General features: G+C 38.1%; 1 protein-coding gene across 1 annotated transcript in view; it reads right to left on the reverse strand.

The window, feature by feature from the left end:
- The window catches only part of LOC126260960 (uncharacterized), a 473,264-nt gene that overhangs the window by 243,938 nt on the left and 209,910 nt on the right, over window positions 1-19,416 (reverse strand). Inside the window, exons 11-14 of the mRNA XM_049958484.1 lie at window positions 12,892-13,074; window positions 11,208-11,339; window positions 10,883-11,065; window positions 4,134-4,265 (exon numbers count right to left, since the gene is read on the reverse strand). Of these exons, the coding sequence (XP_049814441.1) occupies window positions 4,134-4,265; window positions 10,883-11,065; window positions 11,208-11,339; window positions 12,892-13,074 (630 nt within the window). The remainder of the gene's footprint in view (window positions 1-4,133; window positions 4,266-10,882; window positions 11,066-11,207; window positions 11,340-12,891; window positions 13,075-19,416) is intronic.

The raw sequence follows: 19,416 nt of genomic DNA on the forward strand, positions 1-19,416 counted from the left end.
ATTTTTACTAATGTGTATGATGTATTATACGTTCTCTACTAATCCGTAGTTTTCACTTTTATCTTCAAAAATGGTGATGTTCAGAAAGATTATTGGGCACTGTTCACCAGTTTTGAATGTAGAAATAAATAACCATGCGCAGCACAAAAATTTATACAAGGAGGCACAAGATTATAAGTGGCTCAGTGACCTTGAAGAGTTGTCACACTCCATGAACTAAATTCTACAGAAGATACATGAAAGTCAATGTATCCCATATGAAGACAGTCATCCACTCAATATTTAACTTATTGCTTTGAAATAGTGTACTCACATAAGTAAACCCAGGGTGTACAAGGAAATATCAATAAGTTAAGAAATAAATATACACAAAATATTCAAGAAGCTTATTTTCATTCACATAGCAGTAAGGCTAAAAATTTGAAATAGTTGACTATCAGGGAAACTGCAATGATCCTGACAGACATAAAAGAAATGACCGCTCATAAAGTGCCATTAGTTAACAACACTGGAAATGGAAAAGCAGAAAATAAGCTTGGAAGCTTACGTATCATCTACAGGGTACTTCAGAAATTTACGAGTAAATCTGCCAGTTCACTCACTGTAGCACTGATAGCAATGGGAATATGTTTATGTTTGACAGCTGTCCACAGGTTAGAACGGTATGCTTTGACTGTTTCACTTGTATAGAGGTAAATCAAAAGGCAATTATGATCTTTCTGTAAGGCCCTGGAAACAGTAATGTATGTGAAGATGTACTGTTACATACAAAGATGAGCCAACACATTATGAACACCTCCTTAATACCATGTTGGTCACCTTCAGAAGACAATACAACAGCAATTCTGCATGACATTGATTTGGCAAATCCTTGGTAGGTTCCTGGAGGTATGTGGCACCACATGTCTATGCACAGGTCCACACAAAACCCGTAAATTACAGACTGGTGGTTTGCGGGAGCAGAACTGGCACCTGATAGTGTCCCAGACAAGCTACATCACATTTAAATTAAGTGGCCAAGATATCAATGTGAGTTCAATATCGTGACCCTAAAACCACTGTAGCACTATTCTGGCCTTGTGACAGTGACAGTTTAAACTAGATGCCATTGCTGTTGGGAAGACATCAAACATGAAAGAACACAGGCAGTCCGTAATAAAGTTCACGGCCAGTGAAGACATTAAACACAATGGGTACAGGTGGTCAGCAATAATGTTCAAGTGGTCCATAGCTGCCATGGTGTCTTTTATTACAATGACAAACCATACGGAAGACTGGGTGAATGTTTCTCACAGCATAATACTGTCCCCATTGGCCTTCGACTGTGGTGTGGTACATGTTTCAAATAGCCTTTCACCTGGCTGATGGCCTATTTATGCACAACCACTGACCCGGCCAGGTAACATATTTTCACTGATCCACAGGACAATCTCGATGGTCCTGTATCCGCTGCAATTGTAACTGACCATGTCATCAGGTCAGCATGGGAATATGTTGGGGTCATTTGCTGAGGAGCGCCGTGTTCAACAATGTGTGCTGAACGACATGGTCCAAAACACTTGTGTCTGCACCAACACTTCCTCTGTCATAGATCTGCCACAGATAACCACATATGATGATTTAGGGAGTGGGCAAGCCTTCAATCCCCACATTCTATGAGGAGGCATGGAATCCAACACCTTATGGTCTGTTTGTTTTTCACCATACTTCAATCACTTTTCATAGGTGCCCCATTAGGTGGATGTTGTAGCCTGTTGTAAGTAACTGCTCACACAGAACTGACCACACAGGAGTGAGGTCTATGTCTTCAGCACCTCCTATGCATTGTGCAGCTTATTGTAGTCATCTTGTTAAAAATGCACTGCCTGATAGCTGTGATAACAGATGGCTATGTAGAGTAGGACCAGTTTCACAGTCTATGCATTCCTCCAAAAAGTAAAAATGTCTAACTACAGTCCAGTGGTGTCTGAAAGGTTGGAATAAGTCTTGAAAGTATATGAACTGGAGGGGGATATTTTGGACATTTGCTATCAGTTTTTGGCTGAAGATGTTTCAGCGAGTTCTTTCATTAAAACAAATGAAGAAATTGTGTATGTTTCTCATTATAGCCATTTTTCTTTTTTGATATGAGGAATTTGATCCCTCCCCCCCACCTCACAAAGCTTGTTAGGGTACTTCTTTAACACTCTGAGCATAATTCTGTTTACAGAGCATAATTCTGTTTACAGAGATTTTCCTGGCAACTTAAATGTTCAAACAAATTTCAGGCTTGCAACCGGTCATCATATGTACACAGAAATTCATCTTTGAGCATACTGAGGGATTACATTATTTTCATGTCTTTTACTCAATTTGATTGAGGTAATTGAAGATTAACAAATGTGTGTTGAAAGATATAGGGTCTCTGTAGTTGTTGGATTCCACACAAAGCATTCGTCTACATGCAAACGGTAAACTTCCTAAAACCAAACTAAAATTTGGGGTGTAATCCAAGCCTGGGACTGAATTATACTAGTTCTCGTTCTCCGGTTTGAGAAGCTGCTGAACAGTCCTGCAAATGTACTGCTGAATTTTGTAATTATAGCCATGCATGTAGAGTGATCTTGCCACTCTGTCTGATTTAAGAAGGTGTTGACTCCTGGGAATGATTCTTTTTCAAATTTGACAAAAATTTCATGCAGTTTTGTTTTACATTTCTAATGCAGAAAGTTGTACATTTTATTTTCGAGTAATGCAATCTGTTAAAAAATCCTATGTACTCTTGAGCAAGCTGGCACAGGTCTAGACTGCACATGGACAAAAAGTATATTACTGCACTGATTAAGTTATGGAAGGGGGTTAGGGGAGGGGGGGAGGGGGGAGGGAGTGTCCTTCTGGGAATTAATGATGGTTGTTAGCCACATATTAAAGCCATGTTTATGTTGTGCTGGTAAGCAAGAAGAGGAGTGTCCAGGGAACCAGTGACTGGTTTCTTGTGCTGGATGTTGTACCTATCTTTTATGGGGGCAATATGGTGCAGTACCAGGAATGACAGAAAAAAGTTAAGATACACAATTTCGGCACTGTTTTGCAAGGGTTCATGTCACTCATAATGGTGCCCAAACCACTGTGAAATAAAGGAAATAGTATAATTTATTCCAAAATGTATTACAAACAAACAAACAAAAAGAGTGTAGCGATTGTCAAGCCCACAATCTTCCTTCTGATGCTCAGCACGGTGATGGCAGAATAGTCTTCGCCTGCAATTAATCATAACCACAGACAATTCTATAAATGCATGAGATTTCTGCCATTACTAAAAAATGTGTGTTCCATATTCCAGAAGGGGGCAAGTGCAACTAGCCAATCCTTCTCTCATTTCTCTTTCCATAACCAAGTGGTTCAATTCTTATCACTAAGCATTTCAGTTGTCATTATGCCCTACCCTTATCCGATGATGGTAATCCAGTCACTAATAATAATGTAGTTTTAATTTTTGCATCATTTCACTCATGCATCTATCTCCCCACTTCTTCACCTTCCAATTTAAAGCTGTCATTATCACTTTCGGTTTGTCTCTAATTTGACTGAAGTAAGGTATCTGTCACGCTGCAAGAAGAAAGTTGAACATCTTGTGGTTAACAAAGATGAGAATTACCCAAATGGAAGAACGAAAACATTCTGAGAAGAGAGGGAAGACAAATCAGTGAACTATGGTCTAATGGAGGACAAAATCGAAAGAGAAAATATGATGCAATGGGTGGATGTAAAATGGTAGCATGAAGTCACTTGTTTCCCCCTCTGTGCTTGTACGACTAACTTATAAGCAAATCCAATAACAGTTCAATGCATCAGTACACGATATTTTGTGCCATAGACACAAATCTGAAACATCTTTTATATACATGACTATGATCTTGAAATATATTTTCATGGCATGGACATAAACATATTGAATTATTCCCAGAACTTCTCAAAACTTCAACTAAAATATCACATTTTATGCATGATGGCTGAAAGTTTTCATTAAAACTGAAAGCAAAGATAACTTAAAAATTAGAATATAAAAATGCACTTGCAAACCCAAAAGGGATCACATTTTTAAAACATAACTTCTACACATACCTAAAACATCAGTGGTAAAGAATACTTACTAAAGTAAACTACGACATATTCGTGCTCTTCAATGAGATCAGTCAATATTTCATCAGTAACTTCCTCAATTGTGGCTGTATTCTTTTGCTCAATTAGCCAGGCCAAAACCTCTTCTTCATTCAAGAGATCTCCTGTGTTCATAAAAGTAAAATTCATTTTAACACAAACAAACAAGAACATAATCTGCTGCAGATTAAAAAAAAGCAAACATGATATCCACAATTAAAAGCTTAAGGAATTGATTATAAATGAGTAATGAAAAAATTGAGCAATTGAAAACTGCATTAGTGATCCTTAATCATAATGAGACAACAGATGAGAATGGAACTTCTATGGAAAAAGTTTTACATTACTGTTATTTCTGGTCAGGAGTACTGGTACATCGAAAAATTCCAGAAATTTAATTTTACATAATGTAAATGTAAATTACAGTGAAAATCAATGAACCTGAAATCGAAAAGTTGTTTAGTTGAATAGATAAAAAATCTACTCACCAATTGATGGCAGAAAACAACTTACAAGAGAGTTGTAATCAGTCAAGCTTTCGGAGCCAGTAGCTCCTTCTTCAAGCAGAACGGGTGAAGAGGAAGGTGTTACCACCAGAAACTGCAATGTTTAGCTTCTGCCTGAAAGAGCCACTGGGTCCAAAAGCTTGCCTAATTATGGCCCTCTTTTATATGTGTGTTCTGCTGCCACTTGGTGAGTAGGTTTTTTATCCATCCAATTAAATTATTTTGTCAAAAATCAATTGTTTTCATTTTTATACAAATGAAGTTGAACACACAATTGGATTCCAGTCTACTATCATAGTGCCACAACCACTTTATGGGCAAATCTGTGAAAATATGTAGAGTAGTGAAGCAGCCACTGTTAGTTGGCAAGTGTGTGGTGTTGTCATTTTGGTTATAGCCACTCATCTGTTGAATTACAGCAAAATGGGCTAGATTCACTTGGCGAAACCTGTCAGCACAACAATAATGTGCAGTTCTTGCAGTACAGGAAATGGGGTTTCTCCACTAGTGGATTTCAGTGGTGTTGCAGAGTACGTAACTGGAAACAGCACATTGACATAATACACACACTGCTATCATTTTTGTACTGGTTTCGCCTGCAGCCTAGCAGTCTACCAAGACATGGAGGCTACATCAGAAGAGGGGATCACATCGAGCCACCAGCAGTAGCCATGAGTGAGTCTCCACTGCAGTACCAGCTTCCTGCACTTTGTCCTCCTAGCAGACATGCCACAGTGCTACAGGCATTTCAGGTCCACTCCAGAAACACACTGCCCCAAGGGGCAGTGTTTGCATCCCATGCATGGCAGGCACCTTCTGCCACTGCATGCACTCCGAAAACCACTGGGATACTCTCATCCAGCACAGAGTTAGCTATCACAAAATCCCTCAATCATCTCTGTATGCCACTGAGTCAGGTGTTTGTGGTGCGACTCACATAATGGGGTCACATGCCAGAACTTAGCGCAGACATCAGAAGAGTGGGGCACGCATGTTGCAACCAGCTGGCTGGACAGTGGCTGTCACCTTGTGGACCAACCAGCTTTCTTCATGTGGAATTGGGGCATGGTTGCATCCCCCCATCATAGCAGCATCAATTTATGAGTGGAAAATAAACACTAATTTTGACAGATGCATCTCTTTGGGCCTTCACCAGCCTGCTACCCTGCCTCAGCCCTCTGCAGCCTCCATCCTAAAATCATAGCCAACATCGAAGCCCCAGGGTTGGCTATAATTGGTGTCAAAAGTGGACATTCTGGAGAAGGATTCATGCACAGATAGGGCTGCTGATAAAATATCAATATATTGATATTGCCTCCGAAAGATATTGATATATATTGGCAATATTTTCCCCCTGATATATCAATATCAAAATGGCAATATCATGTGCCGATATGTTTATTTTATATTACACTTTTTTCACAATTTTCAGTAAATATTTGAATTTGTTCTTTCGAAATTGTAGTAGTAGATAATTTTACTGTGCGAAGGAATCTTACTACTTTTTCAGCTTTCATCCTGTCCAATCTCTCTTTCTGAGTGGGGGAGAGGGGGGGGGGGGATTTTGGTGGTGTCAATGGAATAACAAGATTTCAGATGTGAATAAATAAAACAGCAGTTGCGTTAAAAAACGATTCTGCAACTAGTGTGCTACTTCTTCACACTGGCACTCTTCAAAAACAGTTGCTGAAAATGATGCAAAACTCTGAATGACAAGACTGGTCTTTACGGTGCGAGTACACTTGTGAGGAGAAATGCTGATGTAATCAGCTCTCGGCATTACCAACAGAAACTGCAACATTTAACTTCAGTTTAACGCAGTTTCTACACTACAACTGCTATGTCACTTGGGTTAGCAGAAATGAAAAAACAGGGAAGTCGACATGAAGTATTCCAGATAAATCCAATATGTGATGAAACCAAATGGTGGACCCATCAGATACCTTTTGTTGTGCTGCTTACACGCAGTTAGCGTTGTTAGAAAAATGGTTACTGCCAAGCGTGTATGCGCATCATTTTCCTTTCAATTTCGCTCTAAGGAGGAGAGGCTGGTTGCTAGCTTGATGATGTACAGAGCATTTAATAATAAATCAATACTTACATATACAGCTCAAAAACTGGCAGTATACTTACAATGTGCAGCCGATATTTTTATTGGCAGGTACATCAGTATTTTTTCCATCGATATTTCAATACTTTTTTTTTATACTTCGAGAGCCAATAATGATATTTTTTTAAATCATCAATACATCGGATTCCTGATATTTTTAAAAACATCAACAGCCCTAGTGTTAACCAAGAGCACGCATGGGCTGTCAATGATGTAGGAGTATTGTTGGAGTATGAAAACTTGTTTTTTCCTTGAAGTTCACTGCCAGCAATGCCCATTACTCAGCCCAAAATTATCACCAATGTACTGGAAACCATATGAAATACATAGGTATTTACAACCAATTATGGAGGAATTTATCAAGTGTCAGTTGGCTGATGCCATAATAGAAGAGAGCAATAGTCCGTGAAAAGGGGGGGGGGGGGGGAGGATTGTTGTCATGTCTAAGTCTACAGTTCTAAGAAGAACATATTCTGCTGTGATTACAACTTCCTGAACAGCAAGACAGTGAATACTCAACACCATGGAGAAAATTGATATCTTGGGGCAGTGCAGTGCTGGTACTTCTCTATAATGGATTTAAGAAGGGGATACCATCAGTTAAGAGGTGGTTTCAGAGGACCAACTGAAGACAGCCTTCTCAGTGCCCGGGGGTCATTATCAGTATTGGGGGATGCCTTTCAGGTTGAAGAATGTTCCTGCAGTGTTTCAGAGATTGTTGGATGCGGTACTGAGGGTACTGAAGCCTTGCCAGTGTCTGGTCTACCTCGACAGTATAACTTTATTCTCATAAGACATGGAGGAACATAGGCAATAGCTGAGAGAAATATTTAAGAGGCATACCTAATGTTATGTAAGGAAAAGTGTCATTTTTCTTCAGAGGAGCTAGGTTACCTGGGGCATGTGATCAGCAAGGATGGGATGACAATGGATCTAAGACTGGTACAGGCAGTACAAGATTTCCCAGTTCTGAAGTCGAGCAAAGAGCTACAATTGTTTTTGGGAATCTAGAACTATGTAGGAGGTTTTTGTGAGGGGAATTGCTGATGAAGTGTGACTGCTCACACAGCTGTTGAAGAAAGTTGCAAATATTGGGTAGACGAAGGAATGTCAGGGCACATTCAAACAGCTGAAGAAAGTTTTAATGTCATGTTGAAATTTAATTATCTGGATTTTCAAAGGGAGTTTATACTATCTTGTGCTGCATATAACTATGCATTGGTGTGTGTCCCGAGTCAAGAGATCAACACTGAGGAGCATCCTGTGACTTATGCATCGAGACAAAGAGCCAGAAAAAACTATTTGATCACAGAGAAAGAAATGCTTAACCTCCTATACTAAGTCATATGTTTTTAGTGTTACCTTTATGAGTAGAAAATTAAAGTAGTGACTGACCATGGTGTTAAAAGGCAAGTCTAGCAGACCAACAAAATGGGCATTAATGCACAGTGAGTTTGACTACAAAGTGGTGCACAAGCCAAGGAGGAAACACAGAATTGCAGATGCTTTGAGCGTAAAGATAATAATAATACATGTACCAGGTCATGGCCTTGCTGATTGGCAACAGTGCAGAACACTGACAGTGAATGCAAAGTATACAAGATGCAACTGCAGTCTGGTATGTGAGATGGTCTGTTGTGTACGGTAAATAGGTTAGGGCCATAGGTAGAGTTGCCATCTAAGTCAAGGAACAAGTCCTGAGAGAGGCACATGATCGTGTGTCATCTGGTCATGGAGGGTGCAACAAACAGAAGGTTGTTTGAGAGATACTGATGGAAGGGAGATGTGGATAAGTATGAGGAATTCTGTGCAGAGAGCGGACTTGAACCATAAATGAATACCATTACAAAGACTGCATCGAAACTGTTCAAAATGATTGAGGCGTATGTGATAGGGCCATTTAACTAGACTCCACTAGGTAACTGTTTTGTGTTGACAATATTAAATCAATTTTTGGAAATAATAAACCAATTTTCTCAGTATGTGGAGATGATTGCTATAGCAAACCATCAAGCAGTTACAGTCATACAAGCAATAGTCAATATTTGGTTTCTTAATTTTGGCGTGCCAAAGATGATAATTACAGATCAAGGGACAAATTTTATATCAGACTTGATAAAGATTTTTACATGTGAAGAAACAACAGGGAACCAGCTCACTCCATGCACAGTCAAACAGAAAGATGCAATGGGTGCCTTACATGATTGGAAGGACATTTGGGTACTATGTGAACTCACAACACTGTGACTGGGAAACAAATCTCTCATTTGCCGTGTCGATGTACAATTCAAAGGTTTACAATACACTGGGTTCTCTCTGTACAAGATAGCATGTGGAACGAAAGTGTCGTAGCTATTTGATATAATTAAGGGAAGAAGGGGCAAGAACAGTTGGTCTGTGATTTCATGAGAACAGTGACAGCAGTACGGAAACAGGTACAGACAAGAAGGCATTGGAGAGACAAGAGGAATCTGTGAAATGCATGGGAAGCTTATCACATTATAGACTAGGGCAGTAGGTAATGTCACCCAGCTCTTACACATCAAAGGGTAAGACTAAGAAATTTGTCAAGGTATCAAGGACCTTACCATGTGACTGAGCCTACATCACCAGACAATGTTAGGCTACAGTTGCCAATGTGGTTAACAACAGCGCATGCTGAATGCTTGCGACTGTTTCAAAGTGCTATGGAGTCAATCCTGAGAATATTAAGAACAGACATGAAAAGGTGCAAAGAAGGAGGAGCAGAGAAGTGGGCATGAGAATGTGGATGGACCTGATTGGGAGATGTCATACGCATTGAAGTCAAGGAAGAGATAAGAGGTATTTTTGTTGAGCTTGTTGGTAATTGTTTTGGGGATTATTTGCAAGGTGTTAGGGTGTAAAATCATAAGAAGAAAGCAATAAGTTCTTGTGTTAAAGTAAGGGTTCTGTCAATTTTTTTTATGTGAGTGCTGACCAGTGGTAGCAGCTCTGAGGGGAAGGGAAGATAATGGCAGTCACTGTTTTTGGGTTGTTGTGCACCTTGGATGAGGACAGAAGAGATGCTAGTTGCAGCAGCACAGCACCTCTTCGTTTGAGGTGGAGTGAGGGGAATGCAGAATCAGCATCTGGAAGGAAGAAGTTCTTTTTTCTAAACGAGAGGATGTGGTAGTTACCAGCCATCAATGGACACTGAGTCTAGTTTTTAATGCATGGGAACTCCAGAATGAAGTGAGGAAGCTGGTGTAGCTATTTTCTGGGCTTCAGGAACACAATGCAACAAGTAGTGGAGGTGGTACCACCTTCATTACGTCTGCGGAAGAGGGGTTGTATAGACACTGGAGGGGGGATTTTGAACACTATGTTTGGAACAAAACATGTCAGAAGCATTCTGGTCCAAGCTGCTGGAGATGGCAGTCACGTGTGCGTGAGGTGTGTTTGCTTGTATGAATGAATGTATATGGACTGTGGCTGAAAGCTAATGTGAAAGTGTCTTAATTGTGCCTGTCTGCAATTTAATGTGTCATCCTTAAGTAAGCAGCAATTTACCTTTTCCTTACAGTGTACATATTGTTTTCGTTATGTTGATACGAGGAACACAACAATGGATGCCATGTGTCAACTTGACCTGCAGAATATTTTTGTGTTCCAAATGTTTTATTGACCTGCAGAATATTTTTGTGTTCCAAATGTTTTATTGAAACTGGTAAACTGGAATACCATATTTTCACAAAATGCTTATTTTTGATAGTTCATCACCAGCAGGAATTCATCCAAGGTTGCTGAATGATTATGAAAGATCTGCTGCTTCATTTTCAGCCGTTAAGATTTTACTTCTATTGAAAATGATCCATGTGGAAGATATCCCAAAACTGCATCATCACTTAGATGATCAGTAGTTGAAAGTTTATTAAATAGCTGTTGCCATTGACATATCATGAGAAAGAGAATTTGCATTTCATATGACGAAATGCCTGTATAAGTTATCTTATGTTCAGTTTACTCATTTATCTATAATGGTTTTTTACAATGTTTTATTTTATTATTACTCTGTACTATAATTTAATTAACTTCAAAAGGTAACACAAAGGATTTATGCATCAACTTGTTCATTATATATCATTTTAAATGCACAAAATTTTACCTTCATACAGCGCAGGTATTTTGTCTTCAAAGTACACAAGAGTTGGCAAGTGATCAATGCCATATTCCTTTGCTTCAGCATCATTGTCAATACGCACAATCACAATTCCTTCTCTGTCAAGATCATCATCAATATTCTCCAGTTCATTGAGGATTCTGATATCCTGCTTGTCATCTTTGTCATCTATGAAACAGAGAAGTATACTTGCAAGAGGCTCAACTCCAGCTTATGTTTTCTGACTTACTGCAGATGCATGTCTAATTTTGTTAATGTGTAAAATTATAAAAACATCAGTTAAACAAATGTGTATCGTTGAGATACCTACAAAACAGAACTGCAAGATATGGCCTTTTCTCAATAAGAATTTCCAACATTTCATCTGTGATTTCAGGAATTTCATGATGCCTTTTTTGGTGCAACAACCATCCAAGAAGTTCCTCTTCACGTGTGAGATCACCTAAAAAAGTAACAATGGCCTATATTAATTTTAGTTACAGTATTGTGCTGTTGTCCACAAATATTTTACTACCAAGTATGGGAAAAGTGTAAATAACTGTGCTAACTCATCCATAAAAATTTATATCTGTTTTATGCACATAATAGTAAACAATAGTTTGAAGTGACATTTATTACTTGATTATACCAGATACATGCTTTTTAAACAGTTCTACATTCATGCGTAGTTTAAAATTCTTTACGTGTCCTCCTGTCTTCAGACCCATAGCACCAGCCACAAATTAAGAAGTCCTTTTGCAATATGACATCCCTGTTGCAATAACAGTTATATGTATTAAAAAGCAGAAAAAATTCTTTCATTGTGTCTTTGGTATTTTCCCTTCCCTTCATCAATTTTTTTTTCCAAGAGTAGATACATTAATATAAAAGAAGATAAAACTTAGAATGATATATCTTCTGATTATGGAGTTCTCATAACTGGTAGTTTCCTTTATAATGGATCAATAATTGCGATGGTAGCTGAGAAAAAAGTCGCTAACATCTGGGATCAAATTATCTTGTGCAAGGAAAAGAGACCCTTGCCAAAGCGATCATATCCCTTTGGAAGACATGACCTGCCCAATCTGACCACTCAGCACTTCCTACTCCACTCTTGTCACAGGTTTATCATACCCCATCAGAGGCAGTGCCATCTGCGACAGCAGCCACGTCATATAACAAATCGACTGCAATTACTGCACAGCTGTCTACCAAAATGAATGGCCACTACCAAACTGAGGCCAAGAACAAAATTGATTAGCCAGTGGCACAATATGCAGCTGAGCAGAACATGTTTAAGTTCAATGGCTGCTTCACAATGAGGGCCATCTGGATCCTTCCCTCCAGCACCAGTAACCCACTAGCCCAAAACCCTCTACCAAACAGTTTTCTCCTCCACTGCCCTGTTACCTCCTTCAAATCCATGCCTCTATATCACCTTAACCATATGCCACACCTCACTGGCTCCAGTACCTGCATTTCTCATGTATAGCTTGTGCCCCTGCCACGCCTCCCTCCTGCATTCCTAGCTACGGTAGTGAACCTGCTGCCTCCCTCCAAGCTACTAGCTACCCATCCCCATCCCCTCTTCCTACCTCTCACCACTCTTTCCCTTTCCTCACCCCAGCTGACAAAAACACCTCACCCCACCCTAGTACATGTGCAAAAACGCAATGCCAGCACTGTATGACCAGCTGGCAAAACATACGGTCACAGGTGTGTATGTGTGTGTGCATGTTTATATGTGCCAGTCGATAAGTTGGTGCTTCTGCTAATCAGTGAGTGGTCTCCTTTCCTCCTAAATTATTTACAGTCTGCCAGAACTTACTTTATTAAAATTTATATTTGAATCTTACTGCAATACAAGTTAAAACTAGTGGCAGTGTGATTTCATAATACTATCATGATAATACCAAAATAAAAATAACAACAGAAGAGGCAACTCTCTTTGTTTTATTTGCTGTTAGAGAATGGAAAAGACAAGAAACATTTATTGTTAAATAAAAATTTCTCACCTTCATAAACATGTGGAATTCCCTTTTCAAAAAAGACAATTGTGGGAAGCGTATCTATGCCGTATTCCTTTGCTTCTTCATCATTATCAATTTTCACAAATGCAATATTGTTTTGATCACATTCATCATCAATATTCTCCAACTCTTGCAACACTTTCTGGCTTTTCTTTTGATCCTTATCATCTAAATGATAGGAAAGAAATACACACACAAATAATCAGAAGCAAGAATAAATGGGTCAAAAATTGTAAGAGGATGATGAAGACATAGGTAACAAATTTATAAAGTTAGTGGAGTAATATGGATGATGGGGTATGGTAATAAACATTGGGAAAACATAGTATGTGGTCACAGGAGCAGATAGACGTAGCTAAAAAAAAAAAGAATAGAATTATTACAAATACTATCTCATATAAGTACTTGACCATCACATTGTCATTAGATGAAAGGTATATTCAATGTGTACAGAATAAAATAAAGAATTCAGATGTCATAAATAAGCAGCTGCATCCAGTATTATGGAATGACAGAATCTCTGAAGAAGCAAGTGTATAAGATTTTTATGGAAAGCACTAACAAGGGAATGATCCAATAACATGTTGAAATGCACTCTGAAATTCTTTATGCAGGAAGAGCACAACAAAAGAAAAGCACTGTCTAAATTTTAGCTGCTAAGATGCACTGCAAGCACTTTTTTTTTTTTTAAATTGTTGAAGTTACTTGTTTTTGTCACATGAAGAATCACTTATGACAGCAGTTTGTACAGCCCTTCCTGCTTTGTGCATGATAGGCCATGACAAGAGAGCATAGTGGCACATAAAAGAATAGCTGACCATGCATTGGATAGATATGTATCCAGTAGAGCAGTTCACAATGGGAGGAACCTCCATAAAGTCACTGTAAATAAACTTCTAAAGAAACAGAGATACTGCATAACAGGTGTAAAACAAAGCGCAGGGCTATAGATACAGAGATGCTGAACGAAACGCATTTGGTTGTCAAGAGAGCAATGTGTGATGTCTTCAATGACTACCATAGCAGAATATTGTCAAATAACATTTCACAAAAATCCAGAGAAATTGTGGACATACGTAAAGACTGCTAATGGCACCAAAATTAGTGTCCAGTCCCTAGTCAGTGAGACAGTAACTGAAATTGAGTGTAGCAAAGCAAAAGCTGAAATCTGTTTTCAAATGTTCCTTTACAGAGGGAAACCCAGGAGAATTGCCCCAATTTAATCCTCATACCACTGAGAAGATGATTGAAGTAAGTACGTGTCAGTGATGTTGAGAAACAGCTAAAATTGAACAAAGCTCCAGGCACCAATGGATTCTATACTGAATTTGCAGCTGAGTTACCCCTCTTCTCACTATAACCTATCGTAGATCTCTCGAACAAAAAGCTGTGCCCAGTTCTTGGAGAAAGGCACAGATCATACTCGTCTATAAGAAGGGTAGTAGAACTGATCCATAAAACTATCGTCCAATATCCCTGAAAATGATTTGTTGTAGAGTCTTAGAACATATTCTGAGCTCAAACACAATGAGGTATCTTGAACAGAATGACCTGCTCAATGCCAACCAGCATGGTTTCAAGAACATCAATTATGTGAAACCCAACTCGCACTTTTCTCACATGCAATAATGAAACCATTCAATCAATACAACCACGTAAATGCAGCGTTTCTTGATGGCCGAAAAGCACCTGAGTCAGTACCGCACCTACGCTTATTGTCAAAAGTGTCATCACATGGGGTATCGAGAAATTTGTGACTGGATTGAGGACTTTTTGGGAGGGAGGACACAGAATGTTATCTTGGGTCTTGGATGGAAATTCACTGTCAGATGCAGAAGTAACTTCAGGTGTGCCCCAGGGAAGTGTGTTGGGACCCTTGCTGTTCATGTTGTATATTAATGACCTTGAAGACAATATTAAAAGCAAAATCAGGCTTTTTGCAGATGATGAAGTACTATCTCAGAGAAGCTGCATAAATATTCAGTCAGATCAACATGGTGCAGAGATTGGCAACTTGCTCTAAATGTTCAGAAATGTAAAATTCTGCACTTCACAAAACGAATATGTGACTATAATATCAATAAGTTACTGCTGGAATTGGCCAAATACCTGGGTGTAACACTTTGTAGGGATATGAAATGGAATGATCACATAGGTTCAATCATGGATAAAGGAGTTGGTAGACTTTGGTTTATTTGCAGAATACTGGGGAAATGCAATCAGTCTGCTAAAGAGATTGCTTACAAATCACTCATGTGCCCAACCCTAGAATATTGCTCAAGTGTGTGGGACCCATACCAGATAGGAATAACTGCAGATATTGGGCGTATGGAGAGAAGGGCAGCACGAATGGTGACAGGTTTGTTTAATCCATGGGAGAGTGTCACAGAAATACTGAAGGAGATGAATGCCAGACTCTTGAAGGTATACGTAAACTATCCTGAGAAAGACTCTTAACAAAGTTTCACGAACTGGCTTTAAGTGATTACTCTAGGGATGTACTACAACTCACTATGTATCACTCACATGGGGATGTTGAGGATAAGATTAGAATAATTACCGCATGCACATAGGTATTCAAACAATCATTCTTCCCGCACTCCATGCATGAATGAAACAGGAAGAAACCCTAATAATTGGTACAATGGGACATACCCTCTGCAATGCACCTCACTGTGGTTTGCAGGGTACAAATGTAGATGTAGAAGTAGTGCTAATATCCAGAGTGACACATGTGGATTTGAAGCATCGAAACCATACAAAAAATGTCATGTATCATTACTGCTTTGAATGAGAGACAGTTTGTATCAACACCTTAACTGCTGCATATGTAATTCTTACAAAACTGACAAGCAGAGAAACATAAATGAAGTCCGTGTTTGATGTTAGATTACAGATGACATCCATCAATTGTGACTTTAATTTATAGAAATGATATATTTCCAACACTGCATCATTTTACAACATTCCTGTATCATAGTTCTTATGATAAGTTTTAAATAATGTATATCTTAGTTAACTATGGAACAGTTCTCTCTTTATTCCCCATAGTCATACAATAAAGTGGAGTGTCATTTGAATGACGAAAAAAAATTATTTTCCTTGCATCATGCACAACTGACAAAAGAAAAATTAAAGTTTTCAGGCATGTCACAGTAATTATCAGTTTTAATTAGGCAGAATTCCAGTGGACTAAGACACAGTCCTGGCCATTGCTCAGCTTATTGTGCTGCCTAATGAACATATTTAAAGCAATTCATAAAATGTGCCAATGCAAACTGATAATACACAAGTGACTGAAGTTTAAGAATATTGTTCTCCTAAAACATATCTAATGATACGGAGCAATCGGAAATTATAATGTCCAACAATTTCCTTAAAAATACTTTCCACAGACAAAAAATTATTTATCAAGTGACATGGGTTGTTCCAGATCGAACCTGAACTATATTAACTCTTTTTATTGCCCTCCTGAAAGACAGAGATATCCTTATGTCAGGCAAAGATCCAATAAAAGCAATGAATTAAATTCTGCAACTGCTTACAAACCATTTTGAACAAAATTTTAAAAATATTTTTTCTATTTTTCCTGATTTTGATGGGTCAATTATAAGATTTTTGTTACTAAACAGTCTTTTTTTAATTTTTGGTCCTAATATACGTTGATGGTCCTGAAGACAGATATAAAGCTGCAGAGACAGTATTCCACTCACAATTATCACTGTTGTTGTTATATATGAGTGTGTCAAAACAACTAATTGATTGTAAAATACACTCTTGTCTTTTTTTGCCTTGGAATGATAAACTTTGGTTTGCTCACAGTTCTTTCAAGAAAACTAACTAATTGGTGCTACATACCGCAGATGTGTGGATAATCTTAAGCTTTGCTTTCGTGTCAGCTGTGAATTAATGGCATCTTCTCTACACTTTTACCTGAAGTAAACTTTATTGGTTAGTAACTTCCTACACTGTATGATTTCTTGAATCTGCTTAATTAGGTTGAAGGAGACTTGAAATCAGCAATGTTCATCTAAATTGGGATTTGGAGGGCCCAGTCTCATAGCTCTCCACTACTAACAGTGCATCGCCTCTCATAAGCAGTTCTGCACAGTTTATATCTCAAGAAAACATGTCTAAAGAACTGTTGTGCATGCTATTAATTCATGTATAGGGGTTTATGTTGGTTATTAATGGGGTAACGAGTCATTGTGGGCAGCCTGAACAGTAAATATTTTGGATAGTTTTTCTTCCACAGTTTTGAGAGTTTTAATCTGGTCTCATTTATTACACTGTGTAGGTCTTTCTTCCATCTATGCAGTTAATGGTCACATTTTATGAAGTGAAACCATTTTTAAGACTGTCAGGAATTTTACATCAAACACTGGACTTTTTATATTAATTCTAAGTATAAGACACACCTGAATTTTGGATGCAAATTTTTGAAGAAAAAAGTGCATCTTACAGTCTGTAAAATATGGTAAGCCATATGGAAAAACCTGTACAGAAAATAAAAGAAAGGCTCCACACAATGGAAATGATGTATTAGAGAAGGCATTCTAAAACAACAATAATGAACAGGGGAAGGAATTAAGACAAAAATAAATAATGAAAATGGTTTCAGTATTGGCCCAGTGGACAGAAAGGAAATAATGAGAGCTCCAGAAAGCTTGAAAACACACAGAAATTAGGGCAGGGACACACTAACTGTAGAGGCCATGCAGGAAAGACATACTTGGATGGACAAAGGTGCATGGAGATTGGTTGTATAGACAGCCAACAAAGCTGTAAAATTGCTGCAATGAATATAAAATTTATTCAGCCATTGCGGCAGTACTGGCAATAAGCTTCCTTGTTCACTGCTGTAGAAAATACTTGGTGTTCTCCGATAACAGTCCTACTCATTACAAGTGAACAAAAAGTAACAAAAAGCAAGCAAGTAAGTGTTAATTAAGAAAGTAAGCATGAATTAAGAAAGCAAGCAATAAAGATATTCATTGTTCTCTCAATAACAACAGTGTATTCAAACTTTTACAGTTATTTAAAACTGTCAACAGGATCAGTAAATATGTAAGTAAAATATGCCAGACATTATTAATTCTAACTGCAATGTTACTTGTAGTACACTCTTTTTCACAAATGGGACTGGAATGTGTTAAAGAAAACACAGTAAATCAGCACTGGCCCTCGCTGTCAGACAACGACAAATTTCACTATTTAAACAGCAGAAAGCACATGAAACTTGATTCACAATCAATTAAAAAAGAAAAAAAGGAGAGAGAGAGAGAGATTGTTTTATTCTACTGTGACGATGAGTAGGTCTCAGAAGTCAGCACAGTGCAGAATATGAAAAGTATGCCAAATACAAAATGAAAAATGTACCAATATTTATGAACATTAGGCAAACAAAACAAATCAATTAAATTGATTATTACATTCCCAGATCAATAAATATCACACTTTCACTGTCTTTTGTCTCTAAGGTTTTCAATATTAATGGTAGATAATAATACTCTTTGGTTTTACAAGTTACTGTATTTATCCAGCTATAAGACAAGGTTCATCTCAAACTGGTCATTCGAAAAATGGGTCAAATGGCTCTGAGCACTATGGGACTTAACATCTGAGGCCATCAACCCCTAGACTTAGAACTACTTAAACCTAACTAATCTAAGGACATCACACACATCCATGCCCAACGCAGGATTCGAACTTGCGACCGAAGCAGCAGCTTGGTTCATGACTGAAGCGCCTAGAACTGCTCGGTCACAATGGCGGGCGGACTGTTTTATATTTGCAAATTAAACTCTCAGCGCTGAGGTTAATATTTCTTTACATTGATTACCAGATTATATAGGGGTCATCTTATATTTATAGGTAATGCTTTGGCAACTGAGATCGCTTGCAGATTTATTTTGAAGAATTCAGAAGGTCAGGGTTGGGCAATTGATATTTGGTTTCAAAGAGGCTCCAAATGCCAGAGCACTTGACACAGTATCGACGTTGCTCAAACAATCGCGTGACATTTGACTCATGTGGTACTATGAACTAGCCACCACAACAGTCTATTGTTGTCCTTAAAACTTCTCAAGTTTGTGAAATACAGGAGGAAATAGCACTAAATTCTATATCTTCCAAACACTTGTTATATTTGAACAGGTTTACAATAAAAGTTCTCATACGTTTATAAATACAATGTACAAACATTTATGCTGCTTTTTAAGTGAAGGTAACATTCAAAAGTGCGTTGTTGTCCTTCAAAAAATATTACTTGATTCTGAACTTAGTACAACATTTTATTTCATTATGAAAGACAGTAAGTAATGACTTACCCCTCTAAGTGGGTTACAAATGAGAAATTCGTTCACTGTTTTCATATTAGAATACAGGATGAAAACAGCAGCAGCTTTTAATCAGTTTTAGAAGATGATGGTAATATTCAGATGAAACAAGAAGGAAAATTAATCCAGGATGAAATGTCTAACAAACGAAATAAATTGTGACTTCTGAAAT

Source organism: Schistocerca nitens, chromosome 5 (genome assembly GCF_023898315.1).
Source record: "Schistocerca nitens isolate TAMUIC-IGC-003100 chromosome 5, iqSchNite1.1, whole genome shotgun sequence".
In the NCBI taxonomy this organism is placed as follows: Eukaryota; Metazoa; Arthropoda; class Insecta; order Orthoptera; family Acrididae; genus Schistocerca; species Schistocerca nitens.